General features: G+C 59.3%; 3 protein-coding genes and 2 gene segments (V, D, J or C); all 5 read right to left on the reverse strand.

Moving 5' to 3' along the window:
* Positions 1–86: 86 nt before the first annotated feature.
* LOC121082516 (immunoglobulin lambda-1 light chain-like) lies at positions 87–2237 on the reverse strand. The gene is made up of 3 exons (XM_040582076.1): positions 2178–2237; positions 562–906; positions 87–391 (listed from the first exon to the last, which is right to left on the reverse strand). Exons 1-3 carry the CDS (start codon positions 2221–2223, stop codon positions 87–89), a joined length of 696 nt encoding a protein of 231 aa, XP_040438010.1. The 5' UTR covers positions 2224–2237.
* A 926-nt stretch (positions 2238–3163) lies between these two features.
* LOC121082572 lies at positions 3164–6975 on the reverse strand. The segment is given in 4 exon segments: positions 3164–3184; positions 3802–4086; positions 6761–6774; positions 6909–6975. Coding segments are annotated over 4 exon segments (366 nt in total).
* A 2306-nt stretch (positions 6976–9281) lies between these two features.
* Positions 9282–10300, reverse strand: LOC121092586. The segment is given in 2 exon segments: positions 9282–9571; positions 10240–10300. Coding segments are annotated over 2 exon segments (351 nt in total).
* An 895-nt stretch (positions 10301–11195) lies between these two features.
* Positions 11196–13535, reverse strand: LOC121092596 (vacuolar protein sorting-associated protein 29-like). 2 transcript variants are annotated; one of them, XM_040603837.1, is made up of 4 exons: positions 13482–13535; positions 13067–13255; positions 12236–12471; positions 11196–11654 (listed from the first exon to the last, which is right to left on the reverse strand). In XM_040603837.1, the coding sequence occupies exons 1-4, from the start codon at positions 13482–13484 to the stop codon at positions 11537–11539; spliced, it is 546 nt and encodes a 181-aa protein (XP_040459771.1). In that variant the 5' UTR covers positions 13485–13535; the 3' UTR covers positions 11196–11536. The 2 variants fall into 2 exon arrangements, with proteins under 2 accessions (XP_040459771.1, XP_040459780.1); XM_040603846.1 differs by lacking the exon at positions 12236–12471.
* A 718-nt stretch (positions 13536–14253) lies between these two features.
* On the reverse strand, positions 14254–15235 carry LOC121082627 (pre-B lymphocyte protein 3-like). Its single transcript, XM_040582330.1, has 2 exons — positions 15187–15235; positions 14254–14965 (listed from the first exon to the last, which is right to left on the reverse strand). The coding sequence occupies exons 1-2, from the start codon at positions 15233–15235 to the stop codon at positions 14613–14615; spliced, it is 402 nt and encodes a 133-aa protein (XP_040438264.1). The 3' UTR covers positions 14254–14612.
* Positions 15236–18079: the final 2844 nt, after the last annotated feature.

Consider the following 18079-nt stretch of genomic DNA (forward strand, 5'->3'; position numbering starts at 1 on the left):
TTGCACAGAGCCCAAGGCCAGAGCATGAAGATCCTGAAAGGAAAACTGGCAGCAGCAAGGGGAGGGTGAATGACAGGGTCAGTGTCTCAGCCACGCTGACCACCACTGCTACCGTCATAGCTACCACAGTAATAGACGGCCTCGTCCTCGGCTTGGACCCCAGTGATGGTTAACGTGCCCGTACCGCCAGAGTAGGACCCAGAGAATCGCGAAGGGATCCCCGAGGGTCTGTTGTTGTTATTGTAGATCACAGTGACAGGGGCAGTGCCAGGGACCTTCTGCTGGAACCAGCCATACCAGCTGCTGCTCCCGGAGCAGGTGATCTGGACGGTTTGTCCCGGGTTGGCTGACAACGAGGGCGGCTGAGTCAGCACTGCCTGGACCAGGGAACCTGCAGAGGGAGAGGAGAAAATGGTCATCAGCCAGTGCCGCAGGAGCACAGCCCTCCCTGGACAGTGGGACAGGGATGGGGTGCATGTGTCCAGAGGCCATGATGCCACAGAGGGATCTAGAGCCTCACACAGAGACCAAGGCCAGAGTGAGAGGCTCATCAAGAAAAACTGCCAGAAGCAAGAGGAGAGTGAAAGACAGATTTGGTGCCTCCAACATATTGACTACCACTGCTGTCATCATAGCCACCACAGTAATAGACGGCCTCGTCCTCGGCTTGGACCCCAGTGATGGTTAACGTGCCCGTACTGCCAGAGTAGGACCCAGAGAATCGCGAAGGGATGCCTGAGCCTACGTAATTTGTCCAGTAGATCACAGTGACAGGGCCAGTGCCAGGGACCTTCTGCTGGTACCAGCCATAGCTACCACTACCCCCGGAGCAGGTGATCTGGACGGTTTGTCCCGGGTGTGCTGACACCGAGGGCGGCTGAGTCAGCGCTGCCTGGACCAGGGAACCTGCAGAGGCAGAGGAGAGAGAGGAGAAGACAAGGGTCAGCCAGGGCCCCACGAGCACAGCCCTGCCCAGGCACCGGGACAGGGAATGTCAAAGGCAGAGAAGACTGGACCTGGCTGCAGTTACAAGCAAATCTGGGGAGCGGAGCCCAGCCCAGCGCATCCCAGCACAGAGGCAGCTCTGGCAGCAGCAGCAGGACACGATCAGCAGTAGCAAGAGGCACTGGCATGGCACACAAGGCCACACTGTGAGAACTTTGTAGGGACCAGGAAAATGGTCCCCAGCCACAAGGTCACCTCCAGTTCTCTGGGATGTGAAAGGAACAACATTCACAGCCATGGCCATGCAGATGGGACAGGAACTTGCACCAGCTCCAAAGCCTTGCTCAGCCTTGAAGGAGAAGGGAAGAAAATTTCCAATTTGGATTGCTCTGTAGCTCACAGCCCACATCTCTCTGTGTGATTACACCAGCATCAATGCTGCTGTCGTAGCCACCACAGTAATAGACGGCCTTGTCCTTGGCTTGGACCCCAGTGATGGTTAACGTTGCCGTGGAGCCAGACTGGGATCCAGAGTATCGTGAAGGGATGCCCGAGGGTCTGTTTTTGTTATTGTAGATCACAGTGACAGGGCCAGTGCCAGGGACCTTCTGCTGGAACCAGCCATAGTTATTGTCAATCCTAGAGCAGGAGAACCGGTTGTTTACTCTTGGAGATACATAGATTGAGGACATCTGAGTCAGTGCTGCCCGAAGGCCAGAGAGGGGAGAGGAGAGAGGGAAAAAGATGAGGGTTAGCCAGGGCCCCAGGAGCACAGTCCTGATGGGGCTTCCCTGCCCACAAGCCCATGGATGGGACAGCCTGGGTGCAGCCCCGAGCCCAGGCTCCCCCTGAGGGGTGGCTGTAGCCACAGTCTAGACCCTGTCCCTGCCTGTTGCCCCTCGAGGCACACCTCTCATCCCTGTCACTGAGACAGGGCAGCCCAGGGGAATGGCCCGCTGTGGGCACCCAGCATTGGCGGAAGCCTGGAGACATCCCTGCCCATGCTCCAGGTGGGACCATGACCAGGCCAGCAGCCAGGGGTTACAGGGCAGGGAGTCCCCACTAGGTGAGACTCTGTAGGGAGACAATGTGTGACACAGGGAAAGGGGAATCACCAGCACAGCATAGGCACAGAGGGGAGGTGGCATCAGGGCAGAGTTGCAGTCAAAACCCCACAAAGTAACAGCCTCGACAGCCACAAATCCCAAGGGTCCAAACTACCTACACGGCACCTGTGCCGTGGGCGAGCACCGCGAGGAGGAGAGGGAGCCAGGCCATGGTGCGATCCCAGCAGCTCCATGTCCCCACCACGATGGGGCTGTGACATGGACCCCAGCTCCCTTTTAAGCCCCCGCCCACCCGGGGCACGGCCCCTCCATGCAAATCTGACCCCGCGCTCTCGCCTGGGTCCTGCCCGCGCCTCCCCCCACCGCCCTGCCCGCTCCACGCCCAGCCCCACCACCCCACAAGCAGCGGGGATTGTCCCCGGCACAGAGCGGAGACACGTCCCAGCCCAGAGCCCAAAACGTCACCAGCACGGACACCCCCATTCCCGCCCTGGCCAAGCAGCCACAGGGACGAGGGGTGCGGGAGAGCTGGGCTGCTGGGGGCGGGGGCGTCAGGCAGTGCCCCCAGCACCAACATCCCCCACCGTGGGGAGCAGATGAGCCGCTGCCTGTGCTGGGGATGGAAGGAGAAGCCCTTGTCCAGGCTCTTGGCACTGCTGTGCATTTCTGGGGTCCAGCTGCGCCCACATAGGCTCTCCCATGGGGAGTGGGCTGGGAAAAGCCCCATTTACATCCCTCTGAGATCTTCAGCTGGACGTTCTTGGTGACCGATGAGCACCTGGGACCTTGACGTGGCGCAGGCAGGGGGAGCGGGGCGCGTCGGGGAGCGCACAGGAGCCCTGGTCCCTGAGGGCTGCAGGGTGCTTGGTGCAGCCCAGCGGTGCCCCCCTGGCCCCAGCCCATGGCACGTAGCCCCCCACCCCACCGCACGGTCGTCCCTGCCCAAAGCCTGGCCCTGGCACACACCTTCACGCCCAGCCCTCGTCCCCTGCCCCGGCTCCCTCAGGGTGACACAGGAAAAGTCACCGCTCAAGACAAGCAACACCGACAGACACAGAGGAGCCAACACCTTTGTCCCCAGCGCTAGTCCCGGTCCCGGGGTACCGCAGCAGGATGGGGACGGGGCCAGGGTGCGGGACAGCCCTTTGCTGTCACAGGGCTGCCATGGGACACTGCCCAGGGCCAGGGGCTTCCCAGGGGCCAGAGGTACAAAGAGCCAGAAGTGCAGAGCCTGCGGGCTCCTCCTGCGGCGCGGCAGAACAGCCCCCAGGCAGCCCTGCTCTGCCCCGGCAGCCTCATGCATGGCCCTGGAGCTGCTGCGCCCGTGGGAAACGGCCCTTGCCAGTGTTGGCAGGCGAAGCTTTGGCCCAGCTGCCCACCCCTTGGCATGTTCCCACTTGTCGGTGCTGAGCCCACCGCTCCAGCAGCGCTGAAGCCCCTGGGGCGATGCCCGGGGAATCCTGGCACGGCTGCGCTGGGCGCAGGGCAGGGTAGGGAGGCAGCTGGCAGCGCCCCGCGTGCCAACCGGGGAGCCCAGGGGCAACTCGGCACTGCAGCATGGGGCAGGGACAGGGCTGCTGGGGGTCATCTCCTTCCCACGTGGCAGGGGCCCGGCACAGACCTGGGGCTCTGGGACAGCTGAGCTGGGACACCAGGCACAGCCATCTGCAGCACAGGGCAGGGCCATGGCGGGGACCTGCCCAATATGAAACGGGGACAGCAGAGATGCCCAGCTGGCTCCGGCTGTGCCAGGAGGTTTTTGTATCACATCCCCATTGCTCTGTTTCACCGTGCCAGCACTGATGCCGCAGTCCCAGTTAGCACAGTAATAGACGGCCTCGTCCTCGGCTTGGACCCCAGTGATGGTTAACGTGCCCGTGGAGCCAGAGTAGGATCCAGAGAATCGTGAAGGGATGCCTGAGCCTATGTAATTTGTCCAGTAGATCACAGTGACAGGGCCAGTGCCAGGGACCTTCTGCTGGTACCAGCTATAGTGGCTCTCACCCCCGGAGCAGGTGATCTGGACGGTTTGTCCTGGGTTTGCTGACACCGAGGGTGGCTGAGTCAGCGCTGCCTGCACCAGAGAACCCACAGAGGGAGAGGGGAGAACCGGAGTCAGCCTGTGCCCCATGAGCACAGCCCTCTCCAGGTAGTCGGACAGGAACAGAGACCCTGTGCTCAAAGGTCATGATACCACGGAGGGACCTAGAACCCTTTGCACAGAGCCCAAGGCCAGAGCATGAAGATCCTGAAAGGAAAACTGGCAGCAGCAAGGGGAGGGTGAATGACAGGGTCAGTGTCTCAGCCACGCTGACCACCACTGCTACCGTCATAGCTACCACAGTAATAGACGGCCTCGTCCTCGGCTTGGACCCCAGTGATGGTTAACGTGCCCGTACCGCCAGAGTAGGACCCAGAGAATCGCGAAGGGATCCCCGAGGGTCTGTTGTTGTTATTGTAGATCACAGTGACAGGGGCAGTGCCAGGGACCTTCTGCTGGAACCAGCCATACCAGCTGCTGCTCCCGGAGCAGGTGATCTGGACGGTTTGTCCCGGGTTGGCTGACAACGAGGGCGGCTGAGTCAGCACTGCCTGGACCAGGGAACCTGCAGAGGGAGAGGAGAAAATGGTCATCAGCCAGTGCCGCAGGAGCACAGCCCTCCCTGGACAGTGGGACAGGGATGGGGTGCATGTGTCCAGAGGCCATGATGCCACAGAGGGATCTAGAGCCTCACACAGAGACCAAGGCCAGAGTGAGAGGCTCATCAAGAAAAACTGCCAGAAGCAAGAGGAGAGTGAAAGACAGATTTGGTGCCTCCAACATATTGACTACCACTGCTGTCATCATAGCCACCACAGTAATAGACGGCCTCGTCCTCGGCTTGGACCCCAGTGATGGTTAACGTGCCCGTACTGCCAGAGTAGGACCCAGAGAATCGCGAAGGGATGCCTGAGCCTACGTAATTTGTCCAGTAGATCACAGTGACAGGGCCAGTGCCAGGGACCTTCTGCTGGTACCAGCCATAGCTACCACTACCCCCCGGAGCAGGTGATCTGGACGGTTTGTCCCGGGTGTGCTGACACCGAGGGCGGCTGAGTCAGCGCTGCCTGGACCAGGGAACCTGCAGAGGCAGAGGAGAGAGAGGAGAAGACAAGGGTCAGCCAGGGCCCCACGAGCACAGCCCTGCCCAGGCACCGGGACAGGGAATGTCAAAGGCAGAGAAGACTGGACCTGGCTGCAGTTACAAGCAAATCTGGGGAGCGGAGCCCAGCCCAGCGCATCCCAGCACAGAGGCAGCTCTGGCAGCAGCAGCAGGACACGATCAGCAGTAGCAAGAGGCACTGGCATGGCACACAAGGCCACACTGTGAGAACTTTGTAGGGACCAGGAAAATGGTCCCCAGCCACAAGGTCACCTCCAGTTCTCTGGGATGTGAAAGGAACAACATTCACAGCCATGGCCATGCAGATGGGACAGGAACTTGCACCAGCTCCAAAGCCTTGCTCAGCCTTGAAGGAGAAGGGAAGAAAATTTCCAATTTGGATTGCTCTGTAGCTCACAGCCCACATCTCTCTGTGTGATTACACCAGCATCAATGCTGCTGTCGTAGCCACCACAGTAATAGACGGCCTTGTCCTTGGCTTGGACCCCAGTGATGGTTAACGTTGCCGTGGAGCCAGACTGGGATCCAGAGTATCGTGAAGGGATGCCCGAGGGTCTGTTTTTGTTATTGTAGATCACAGTGACAGGGCCAGTGCCAGGGACCTTCTGCTGGAACCAGCCATAGTTATTGTCAATCCTAGAGCAGGAGAACCGGTTGTTTACTCTTGGAGATACATAGATTGAGGACATCTGAGTCAGTGCTGCCCGAAGGCCAGAGAGGGGAGAGGAGAGAGGGAAAAAGATGAGGGTTAGCCAGGGCCCCAGGAGCACAGTCCTGATGGGGCTTCCCTGCCCACAAGCCCATGGATGGGACAGCCTGGGTGCAGCCCCGAGCCCAGGCTCCCCCTGAGGGGTGGCTGTAGCCACAGTCTAGACCCTGTCCCTGCCTGTTGCCCCTCGAGGCACACCTCTCATCCCTGTCACTGAGACAGGGCAGCCCAGGGGAATGGCCCGCTATGGGCACCCAGCATTGGCGGAAGCCTGGAGACATCCCTGCCCATGCTCCAGGTGGGACCATGACCAGGCCAGCAGCCAGGGGTTACAGGGCAGGGAGTCCCCACTAGGTGAGACTCTGTAGGGAGACCATGTGTGACACAGGGAAAGGGGAATCACCAGCACAGCATAGGCACAGAGGGGAGGTGGCATCAGGGCAGAGTTGCAGTCAAAACCCCACAAAGTAACAGCCTCGACAGCCACAAATCCCAAGGGTCCAAACTACCTACACTCCACACCTCTTTGCCACTCAGGGGAAGGTGCAGCAAAGAACAGTAAGAAAAAATTAAACTCAGCACCACCAAGACAATGACCAGCACCACTGCTGCTGTCCCAGCCACCACAGAAATAGACGGCCTCGTCCTCGGCTTGGACCCCAGTGATGGTTAACGTGCCCGTGGAGCCAGACAAGGATCCAGAGAATCGCGAAGGGATGCCCGAGGGTCTGTATAAGTTAGAATGGATCACAGTGACAGGGACATTCTGCTGGTACCAGTCTTCCATAGCCATAGACACTGCTACTCCCGGAGCAGGTGATCTGGACGGTTTGTCCCAGGCTGGCTGACAAGGAGGGCGGCTGAGTCAGCGCTGCCTGGACCAGGGAACCTGCAGAGGGAGAGGGGAGAGGGGAGAAGACAAGGGTCAGCCAGGGCCCCACGAGCACAGCCCTGCCCGGGCAGCAGCGCGGGGGCCCTGTGCCCAAAGGCCCCGGCCGGGCACAGCGACTCTGGCCATGGCACCTGTGCCGTGGGCGAGCACCGCGAGGAGGAGAGGGAGCCAGGCCATGGTGCGATCCCAGCAGCTCCGTGTCCCCACCACGATGGGGCTGTGACATGGACCCCAGCTCCCTTTTAAGCCCCCGCCCGCCCGGGGCACGGCCCCTCCATGCAAATCTGACCCCGCGCTCTCGCCTGGGTCCTGCCCGCGCCTCCCCCCACCGCCCTGCCCTCTCCACGCCCAGCCCCACCACCCCACAAGCAGAGGGGATTGTCCCCGGCACAGAGCGGAGACACGTCCCAGCCCAGAGCCCAAAACGTCACCAGCACGGACACCCCCATTCCCGCCCTGGCCGAGCGGCCACAGGGACGAGGGGTGCGGGAGAGCTGGGCTGCTGGGGGCGGGGGCGTCAGGCAGTGCCCCCAGCACCAACATCCCCCACCGTGGGGAGCAGATGAGCCGCTGCCTGTGCTGGGGATGGAAGGAGAAGCCCTTGTCCAGGCTCTTGGCACTGCTGTGCATTTCTGGGGTCCAGCTGCGCCCACCTAGGCTCTCCCATGGGGAGTGGGCTGGGAAAAGCCCCATTTACATCCCTCTGAGATCTTCAGCTGGACGTTCTTGGTGACCGATGAGCACCTGGGACCTTGACGTGGCGCAGGCAGGGGGAGAGAGGCGCGTCGGGGAGCGCACAGGAGCCCTGGTCCCTGAGGGCTGCAGGGTGCTTGGTGCAGCCCAGCGGTGCCCCCCTGGCCCCAGCACATGGCACGTGGCCCCCCACCCCACCGCACGGTCGTCCCTGCCCAAAGCCTGGCCCTGGCACACACCTTCACGCCCAGCCCTCGTCCCCTGCCCCGGCTCCCTCAGGGTGACACAGGAAAAGTCACCGCGACACCGACAGACACAGAGGAGCCAACACCTTTGTCCCCAGCGCTAGTCCTGGTCCCGGGGTACCGCAGCAGGATGGGGACGGGGCCAGGGTGCGGGACAGCCCTTTGCTGTCACAGGGCTGCCATGGGACACTGCCCAGGGCCAGGGGCTTCCCAGGGGCCAGAGGTACAAAGAGCCAGAAGTGCAGAGCCTGCGGGCTCCTCCTGCGGCGCGGCAGAACAGCCCCCAGGCAGCCCTGCTCTGCCCCGGCAGCCTCACGCGTGGCCCTGGAGCTGCTGCGCCCATGGGAAACGGCCCTTGCCAGCGTTGGCAGGCGAAGCTTTGGCCCAGCTGCCCGGCCCTTGGCATGTTCCCACTTGTTGGTGCTGAGCCCACCGCTCCAGCAGCGCTGAAGCCCCTGGGGCGATGCCCGGGGAATCCTGGCACGGCTGCACTGGGCGCAGGGCAGGGCAGGGAGGCAGCTGGCAGCGCCCCGCGTGCCAACCGGGGAGCCCAGGGGCAGCTCGGCCCTGCAGCATGGGGCAGGGACAGGGCTGCTGGGCGTCATCTCCTCTCCACGTGGCAGGGGCCGGGCACAGACCTGGGGCTCTGAGACAGCTGAGCTGGGACACCAGGCACAGCCATCTGCAGCACAAGGCAGGGCCATGGCGGGGACCTGCCCAACATGAAACGGGGACAGCAGAGATGCCCAGCTGGCTCCGGCTGTGCCAGGAGGTTTTTGTATCACATCCCCATTGCTCTGTTTCACCGTGCCAGCATTGCTGCTGCTGTCGTAGCTACCACAGAAATAGACGGCCTCATCCTCGGCTTGGACCCCAGTGATGGTTAACGTGGCCGTGGAGCCAGACGTGGATCCAGAGAATCGTGAAGGGATGCCTGAGGCTATGTAATTTGTCCAGTAGATCACAGTGACAGGGCCAGTGCCAGGGACCTTCTGCTGGTACCAGCTATAGTGGCTCTCACCAGGAGCAGGTGATCTGGACGGTTTGTCCCAGGCTGGCTGACACGGAGGGTGGCTGAGTCAGCGCTGCCTGGACCAGGGAACCTGCAGAGGGAGAGGAGAGAGGGGAGAAAACAAGGGTCAGCCAGGGCCCCACGAGCACAGCCCTGCCCAGGCACCGGGACAGGGAATGTCAAAGGCAGAGAAGACTGGACCTGGCCGCAGTCACATGCAAATCTGGGGAGCGGAGCCCAGCCCAGCACATCCCAGCACAGAGGCAGCTCTGGCAGCAGCAGCAGGACACGGTCAGCAGTAGCAAGAGGCACTGGCATGGCACACAAGGCCACACTGTGAGAACTTTGTAGGGACCAGGACAACGGTCGCCAGCCACAACGTCACCTCCAGTTCTCTGGGATGTGAAAGGAACAACATTCACAGCCACGGCCATGCAGAAGGGACAGGAACCTGCTTCAGCCCCACGGCCACAGCTCTGCTCAGCCAGGAGGGTGAAGGGTAGAAAACCTTCCTCTGACTTTGGAATCTGTGTCTCACTTCCTATTACTCCTTGTCACCAGACACCATAGCCACCGCTGCTGCTGTCCCTGTTACCACAGTAATAGACGGCCTCGTCCTCAGCTTGGACCCCAGTGATGGTTAACGTTGCCGTGGAGCCAGACTGGGATCCAGAGAATCGTGAAGGGATGCCCGAGGGTCTCTTGTCATTAGTATAGATCACAGTGACAGGGCCAGTGACAGGGACCTTCTGCCGGAACCAGCCATAGTTATAGCTGCTCCCGGAGCAGGTGATCTGGACGGTTTGTCCCAGGCTGGCTGACACCGAGGGTGGCTGAGTCAGCGCTGCCTGCACCAGAGAATCCACAGAGGGAGAGGAGAGAACCGGAGTCAGCCTGTGCCCCATGAGCACAGCCCTCTCCAGGTAGTCGGACAGGAACAGAGACCCTGTGCTCAAAGGTCATGATACCACGGAGGGACCTAGAACCCTTTGCACAGAGCCCAAGGCCAGAGCATGAAGATCCTGAAAGGAAAACTGGCAGCAGCAAGGGGAGGGTGAATGACAGGGTCAGTGTCTCAGCCACGCTGACCACCACTGCTACCGTCATAGCTACCACAGTAATAGACGGCCTCGTCCTCGGCTTGGACCCCAGTGATGGTTAACGTGCCTGTACCGCCAGAGTAGGATCCAGAGAATTGCGAAGGGATGCCCGAGGGTTTCTTGTCATTAGTATAGATCACAGTGACAGGGGCAGTGCCAGGGACCTTCTACTGGTGCCAGGCAACAGAAGCATAAGCATAGCTGCTGTCACCCCCGGAGCAGGTGATCTGGACGGTTTGTCCCGGGTTGGCTGACACGGAGGGCGGCTGAGTCAGCGCTGCCTGGACCAGGGAACCTGCAGAGGGAGAGGGGAGAAGACAAGGGTCAGCCTGTGCCCCACAAGCACAGCCCTGCCCTGCCCAGACCGCAGCACACTTCCCCTGTGCTAGAAGGCCCTGGCCAGGTGCAGCACATCTGACCAGGGCACCTGTGCCATGAGCAAGCACTATGAGGAGGAGAAGGGCCGTCGCCATGGTGTGATCCCACCAGCTCTGTATCTCCAAATTCATGGAGCTCTGCCATGGATCCCGACTTTCTCTTAAACCCCTACCCACCTGGGCACAGCCCCTCCATGCAAACGTGGGCCCCAGCGTTCACTGCCAACTCCTGTCCCCGCTCTCGCCCTGCCCACTGCAGGCACGTCGATGCCCACCAAAGGCTTCGGGATCACTCCGGGCTGCCTGCTCCCTGGGCCACTCGGCTGGGAAACCCAGGGTCTGTTCCACAGCAGGGCACCACAGGAGCTTGATTAAGGTGTCCGGGCAAATGCTCCTCAACTGCTGCAGAACGCACCCTGAGCCCAGGCCCGCACCAAGGGGCAGCCAGAAAGCTCTTCCGCACTGCTCTGCTGAAGTGGCCCCCAGCACCACGCCCACCCCGGAGCCCCCCTCTGCTGCAGCACAGCTGTTCCCATCGCATTCCAGCTCCCCTCTGCCCCCTGAGGTTCCCTGCCCCAGCACCAGCCCAGCGACCCCCACCCGCAGCACCCCCCTGCCGACCCCCACCCGCAGCACCCCCCTGCCCCAGCACCCCCGGGGCACCTCCCCTGCACCTGCTGCTCCTGCACCCCCAGGCACCCGCTGCTGGCAGCACTGCGGGGACGAGGAGAAGCGCTCAGGCCTCTGCAGCAGGAGGGAAAAAGCCTGGCGAGCTGTACAGCCGCAGGCAGAGCTCTCCACAGCCACCTTCCCAGAGCTACCCTCGCCTTTCTCTGCCACTCAAACCAAAGCAGTCAGTGTGTTTAGGCATCCCTAACACAGTCCTGAAACACTTTGGGATCTATCTCAGGAAGCGAACAGCAGCTTCCCTTCTGCCCCCAACATCCCCTCACACCAAATTCCAGCCACACTTCACCTCTCAGAAGCATAGTGACGAAAAACTAGAGATTTATTATTCCACATTCATTTTACAGAACAGGTTCAATGCCAAGGTACCACCACCCGCTGTGACTTCCTTAGGGCAGGAACATAGCTGCTCCTCAATAGACACAGGATATTCTCCATAGGCTTCTTAATCGGCAGTTTCTTCTACTCCAAGTTCTGCTTGGGAACCAAGACTAACCTTTTTTATTTACCAGCTCACAAGCAGTAAAGCATTGTGGCTGCTTTGCAGTCCACCACGCTGCAGCAGCAGCACCCCCGCGTGGCCTGCCTCCCCTTAGACTTAACTGGAAAGGCAGCGAGAATTCAACAAGCAGGTTTGAACACGACTCAGTACTTCTTGAACTCAATTCTTTCTACTTTGACATCATCCTCAATTAGCCGGTATACATAAGTCACAACTGTGGAAGCCTGGATATCCAGCAGTACAAATGAAGGGATGATGTTCCTGGAAAGAAAACATACTTGGTCAATCCTCCCGATTAGCTTACACTTCTTGCTACTAACATACCTTGTACTTATGTATTCTAACATGCTTGGCTGCCTGGGGCTGCAGGGATCTGGGAAGCACCACAGTCTGCAGGCACCAACAACAGTATCTCACTTAGCGTGGAACAGCTCATGAGGCAACTAAACAGCCTAAGTCATGTCAGGCTCAGACCCTTACACTGACAGTGCCTGCAGAAGTCTGACTTCCTACCAAATATTAGCATGCAGCTTCTGGGAAGAGACTAGAAAGCAAAACAACTACAAGAAGCTGCTGCAAGTCACCCATTTCCAGGCCCAGCAAGCAGCCCCAGACACACCAGTGACGGACTGCCATACCCAACATGTGGGCTATATAAAAGCCCGGTAAGAGGGGAGCCCCGCTCCATTCCCTGGGAAGGGAGAGTATTGGCCTCCTGCTCCTCATGGTGCCTCACCAGCATTCTTCAGCACAGTGGCCAGACACTCACAGGTGAACACACACATTCCAGGTAACAGCTATGGGCTCTGCAGCACTGGGCAGCTCAGGGGGCCCTCACTCACATTTCCAAAGCACTGTAGGCTCCTGTAGCTGATCCCGGGTTGACATAGAATTTGTTTTCATATTCAAATGCTTCAAATCTGTGCGTGTGTCCTGATATAAGAATGTCCACATCCAGCTGCCTCTGTAGCAATGCCAGGCTGGCCACATCACCCCAGGGAATAACTTGATGGCCGTGAATCAGCCCAATTCTGAACTGCCCAACAGTTACAACCTTCTCTTCAGGATAATTTAGGCTCTGAGGAGGAAAGCACAGCCTATAAATCAGCCAAAGACCCCTCACCTACATAATGCAGGCTCCTGCATTTCAAGACAGGAACCCGCCTTTTGCTATTTGAGGACACAGGGCCTCTTTCAACATGCAGACCCACTGGATGCTTATACCACCGCTCCATGCAGACCCACTGGATGCTTATACCACCACCCAGCAAGAGCGACTGCAAAGCAAAGGGCAGGGAATTTGCACAGACAGCAGGAGCCTCAAGGCTACCCAGCAGTAAATAAACACATGTACATAAGCCCTCAGTTCCTACAACTACACAGCCAGCTGGGGGACTACAATAGCCTCACAGCAATCACAGACAGATTAGTACTAGTGTTCATGTGAATCAGGTGCATGTATTACCCACACACACACAGTCCCCCCTGTTGCAAGTGCAACAAGAAGGATCTAGAGAGTAATTTTGTTTCCTCAGTCTCACTCACCCCCACTTCCTAGCCTGGTGAACTACAGTTCAGGAACTACTAATGCTGAAGGACTCCCCAGGTTTCATCGGGACAACCACAGCATGCAGGAAGGTGGGCTGCAGAATTAACAGCAGCAAGAATGTTACCTCAGAGTCCCCCCTAACAACATGGACATCCCCAGCCAGAGTCCTGAGGTAGTCGTAGCTCTCCTTGGTGCAGAGGTTTCCTGTACACAGGATGTGCTGAATCTTTCCTGGAACCAGCAGATTCTTGAACTTCACCGGTAGACTACTGCACCGGTATGGGATGTGAAGGTCCCCCAATACTAACACCAACTTTGCACACAGCAGGAGGAAAGAGTTTTAACCCAGGTTACTTAACAGACCAGCACAGGGCATTCGCAAACTCCGGCGAACCATTACAGGCCCGGCAAGGACCGTCAGGTTCAGCTCTAAGCAGCCGAGCCCTCAGCACGCCCGCGCCACCCCGCCTGCTCCCACGCCAGGAGCCCCCATTCCCGGGTGCGGGGAGGCGGCCCCGGCCCCCTCGGCCGCCGCTCACCATCCCGCTCCGCCACGCTGCTCCGCTCGGGCCGTTACCCCGACGCGCGCTGCGGTAACCGGGAAGTAACGCGCGCCCTTTTCCCCTCCCCCGAGCCAATAGCAGCGCAGGCAGCCTCCCACGTGACGCGGGCGCCTGGGGAGGTGCTAAAGCCCTCCCTGTGCGCGCGCGGTGCCGAGCCCGCGCAGTGTGGTGGCGCGGCGGGTCGCGGTGCCGAGTTCTGGGGTATGTCTGTCCCGCCCTCAGCATTTTTGATTATTCTGTGGGAATTTTGTGGAAAAACGTGCTATCTTTTTGTGTGAAAACGTTCGTACGAGGTACCCGCAGGTACCCATGCGGTTAAACGTGAACTTTTCCCCTCAGAAGCTGCGGGGGGCACTAGGGCTGTGAGGACATGGCCGCCTGGGGAGGCGGGCGCGGGCGCTGGGGGCCGTGAGGGGGCGCTGGGGGTGCTCTGAAAGGGGACAGGCCCCTACGGCGTCTGGACAGACCTTCCCGTGGGCGGGGAGGCTGGGGAAGGGGGGTCTCCGGCTCTCTAGGGAAGGTAGGTTCTGCCCGGGATGGGTGACAGCTCCAGCCAGGCCCAAGGGATCCCACCGAAGTCCAGCATAGCGCCCTCGCCTCACCCTCCTAACCCTTCGCCTCACCCTCTTAGGAGTGACCCAGGGCACGGCTGCTCCCCGCAGATACCCCCGAGGGGCTCCTCTGTGCTCCACACACATGACACGAGCCATGAGGTTAAGGGTTAACCTTTATTATCAGGTGAGCTAAACTGTGCAGAAGCCCAAGCCAGGGTCACTCCGGGTTGTGCCAAGTGCTGGAATAGCCCAGGAAAGACAGGCCATGGCAGAGCCCCCATCCTCCCACTGCAGCAGGACGTCCCCACGCCCGTGTGTCCCTGGGCTGAGCCCTGCCAGGGCTTGCACTGTGTCAGGCTGTGTGATGCTCCATGTGGGATGTCTGGGGACAAAGAGGAGGTTGCTGCACCTCATGGAACAGCACAGCGCTGCTGGGCTTGCTTAAGGATGCAAGAAGGTCTTCTTCCATTTCTCCTAGGGCTGCTGCTCTCCCAGCTGAGGGCTTTGCGTCAGGGTTACAAGGGAAAAGGCAGAAAGCTTTTGTTCCCCGTTTCTAAAACCAGTTGAAGGCATGTGACAGGGCGCAGTAATAGTTGCCATTGTCTTCATAGTGAGCAGATGCAATGATGAGGATGCAGGCATTGCTGGCGAGGTCTTTGGTAGCAGAGAAGCGGTCAGGAATCTTGGCAGGCTTGTGCTTGTCTCGCTCGGAGTTGTAATAGAGCAGATACCTCAGGGAGTGCCCTGGGCGCTGCTGGTACCAGGAGATGCCGAACTCACTGATATTGTACTGGGGGCTCAGGATGCAGGACAGGCGAGCAGTCTGCCCGGGCAGCACCAACACAGAGGATGGCTGGGTCAGCACGGGCTGAGCCCTGGAAGCTGCATGCACCAAGGATGCAGTTACTGATGAGCTGAGCCATGTCCCCTGTTGCCCTCAGCCCCCAAATGTCCCCCTGCTCCCTTGAAGCAACCCAATTACTCAGCCTCTGTCCTGCTTATCATACCATGCAGCCCTGGAGCAAAATGCTGTACTCAGACTAACATCCACCTTGTACAGCCCAGTCCTGCCCACCATCCCACAGTGCCCCCCCAGACAGCAGCTAGCTCAGCCACGCCACCCTTACCTGTCCCCGCCAGCTCCACCAGGAGCAGGACCATGAAGCCCAGGGCCATTGCAGGAAGCAGAGGAAGAGAGGCTGGTTCAGAAAGAGTCTGTGGTGCTACACGAACCCAGGTTGCTGTGCTGCTGGCACCAGTGAGGCGTATGTAAATGACACAGGGGGCTTGGGGACTCCAGTTCCCCACGTTGCTCACTTTGCTGCAGCTGGGCTTCAGGGAGGGGGATCAAAGCAGTGGGGTGAGAGCTGAGCATTGGAACCCACTACCCACCTTCACCCCACGCTAGGGCACCTGCAGCTGCGCCCGACGTATGCGCACAGCCCACCCCACCACCCTCTGCCCCAGGCACTGTGGTACGGTGGGGAGGTGTTACTGACCATCTCTCCTCTTTGATGGGGAGAACAGAGAGGTTTCCCTGTGGCCTTACACTCAGACCTCTTGCTTCAGGCCTTTTGCCACCAGGTGTGCAGGAGGCCAGGAGCTTGAGCGCCATCGTGCCAGAGGGTGCCCTGTGGTAGCAGCAGGCTGGGGTCCAGCTGGCTCTGCTGCCACCAGGGAGAATGAAAGACAGGACATGCCAGAACCCCCCAGTAGCTGTCTCATTGCAGAAGCAATACAGGAAAAATTGCTGCTCCCTTCTCCACGAAACTGCAATGCTGAGACAAGAATGACTGCCCCAAGGCATGGGCCAGGACTGCTGGTGATGTTGAAAGCGCTGCCTGTTTGCCAGGGCTGCCTCAGAAACAGCAGCCGTGGACAAACATGCAGGGGTGGCTGCTGAAGCCACCTGCCAGAAGTCATTTCCCAAGGGAGCTGGTGCAGCGAGACATGGCTGTAGCATAGCTGATGTCTCGCACGGAAAGACAGCAGACCATTACAGCAAAGGGCTGCCAAACTCACTGGGTGTAAATCCCCTCCCGTCTGTAACACCCATCACAGGGCCCAGAGGTGCCATATTAGGCAACCAGCCACAGCCAAGGGCTGGCCTCCCCCCAGCACATCTCTGCACCCTCCAGCCACCAGCCCGTGGCAGTCCTTCGCAGCAGGCTGGTCAGCAGGCACTTCGCAGTGTCCCATAGTCACTGGGTACCTCCTGCCCTCCACAGGCAGGGCCAGCCCCCCCCCCCCCCCAGCGCCACCATATCACCATCCAGGGGTGTCCTTTTCCCTCCCCTCTGCAGCACCCAGTCCTGCTCCCACAGTGTCCCCAGGCCAAAGATGTTTGCAAGTGGTTCCTGACATGACTAGCCCGTATGTATTCTGGGTTTGAGGGAAAATGGAGCTCTGAGACAGAAGCCTGCCTCCTTAGAACACCCTAGCGCTGTGTCTGCAGCACAGGTGGATCCTGAAGAGGAAGCACCACCATCATTCAAGGTGCAACGCAGGAAGCTGGACACTTGCTTTGATACGCCGCAGTGCTCTGAACAAGGGCTGGCGTGCCCAACAGCTCATATATTTTTTTCTGCATTCTCTATCAGTTGGTCTAACAAAAGCAATTACCCACACAACCATGCCCAATTTATGGTGACAGCCTCCCTTGGGAGCAGTGAGGGGAAAATGAAAGGTGGTGACTGGGGCAATCAGAACAGCTGTAACACAGATGCCAAGGAGCACGATCCACACTTGCAGTGCCATGAAGTAGCGAGGTGCCAGTTAGACCTGATGGGACTATACAGCACCTTGCACAGCTGGGCTGGAGGGGCTGCCGCAGTACAGGGGTGCGGCAAGGGCTGCTGTCCACCTGCCAGAGGCATGTGGAGCATGTAGGTGCCGCACAGCAGTCCCTGCACATGCAGTAAAGCCTGGCTGCATCCCACCTACACCCATCCGGGCAAACCCGATGTATCAGACTTACTACAGCCTACAGCAGGCAGCAGCAGCTACATGAGAGCAGCCCCAAAGCCCATTCATGACTGGGGCTTTGCCTGGATGTCTTCTGCCACAGCAGCGTATCAGCAGCTTGTGTTCCATGCAGCCAGGCCCCTGAGCTCATGCAGGTAGAAGTATGCTGCAGACACAGCTCCGGCTGTTGCCCACCAGCACTCGCCCAAACTCTGCAGCGTGGTGGCAAGGTGAACGTGAATCACCCTGTACATGTGTCCTGAGGAGAGTCATACATACCCCCGTCAGCAAGACCCAAGTCCATGGACTAGACAGAGACTGTGAAACAAAGAACCAAGGCAAAAGGAAATCACCTCCTCAGGCATGGAGTGGTATTTTAGAGAAAGGGGATTTGTCCACAAAGCAGTGAGCCCTGGATATGCAGTACATCAGCATCGTTGCTGGATTCCACCATTCAGGTCCTCCACATCTGCCGACCATCCCAGAGACACAATTTCATTCATATGTCTCGGTATCTCTGCAGGAAAAGGGGATGATGCTACCGGGCCCCCTAAGCCCTGCAGTAAGTTCACTTGTACAGCAGCTCTTGGACACCAAATGGAAGATGCAGCTGACCCATAAGCCACATATATTGCTCTGACAGCCCAGGGGTGCAGGAAAGTACATGGCTGTGCAAAGTGCAAAAGCAGGTACGAGCCCAGCCCCATGCTCCCCCTGTTCTGCCAACTTTATTCCCTCCTGCATGGGTATGAGAGGCGCTCAGCAAACAGAAGGAACTCCCCCAAAAGAAGCAGGTTTTATCCTGGATTGACACGTGACTGACCAAGCACAGCTACCCTTGGCAGGACAGGGCAAAACATGGACCAAGACTTGCTGCTGCACCACCCCACATTTGCTGCTAAACCCTGGGGATTCCTCCTGCTCTGCAGCACAGGTACAGCTGCTGTCCTGACAACTGCCCACAGCTCCTCCCGGGCTGCAAAACCCCACTACCTCATGCTGCAGAGCAAGACTGGAGCAGGCAGGATCCTGAGGAAGATTTTTCCAGTTGCATCC

Source organism: Falco naumanni, chromosome 1 (genome assembly GCF_017639655.2).
Source record: "Falco naumanni isolate bFalNau1 chromosome 1, bFalNau1.pat, whole genome shotgun sequence".
NCBI lineage: Eukaryota > Metazoa > Chordata > Aves > Falconiformes > Falconidae > Falco > Falco naumanni.

Coding starts and splice junctions, on each gene's coding strand:
- LOC121082516 (XM_040582076.1), bottom strand. CDS start 2,223: ATGGCCTGGCTCCCTCTCCTCCTCGCGGTGCTCGCCCACGGCACAG. Junction 907..2,177: donor GGTGCTCGCCCACGGCACAG/GTGCCGTGTAGG, acceptor CTGCCTCTGCAG/GTTCCCTGGTCCAGGCAGCG. Junction 392..561: donor CTCTCCTCTTGCTTCTGGCA/GTTTTTCTTGAT, acceptor CTCCCTCTGCAG/GTTCCCTGGTCCAGGCAGTG.
- LOC121092596 (XM_040603837.1), bottom strand. Junction 12,472..13,066: donor TTGTTAGGGGGGACTCTGAG/GTAACATTCTTG, acceptor TTTCCTCCTCAG/AGCCTAAATTATCCTGAAGA. Junction 11,655..12,235: donor GCCTACAGTGCTTTGGAAAT/GTGAGTGAGGGC, acceptor TTTTCTTTCCAG/GAACATCATCCCTTCATTTG.
- LOC121082627 (XM_040582330.1), bottom strand. CDS start 15,235: ATGGCCCTGGGCTTCATGGTCCTGCTCCTGGTGGAGCTGGCGGGGACA. Junction 14,966..15,186: donor GGTGGAGCTGGCGGGGACAG/GTAAGGGTGGCG, acceptor TCAGCTCATCAG/TAACTGCATCCTTGGTGCAT.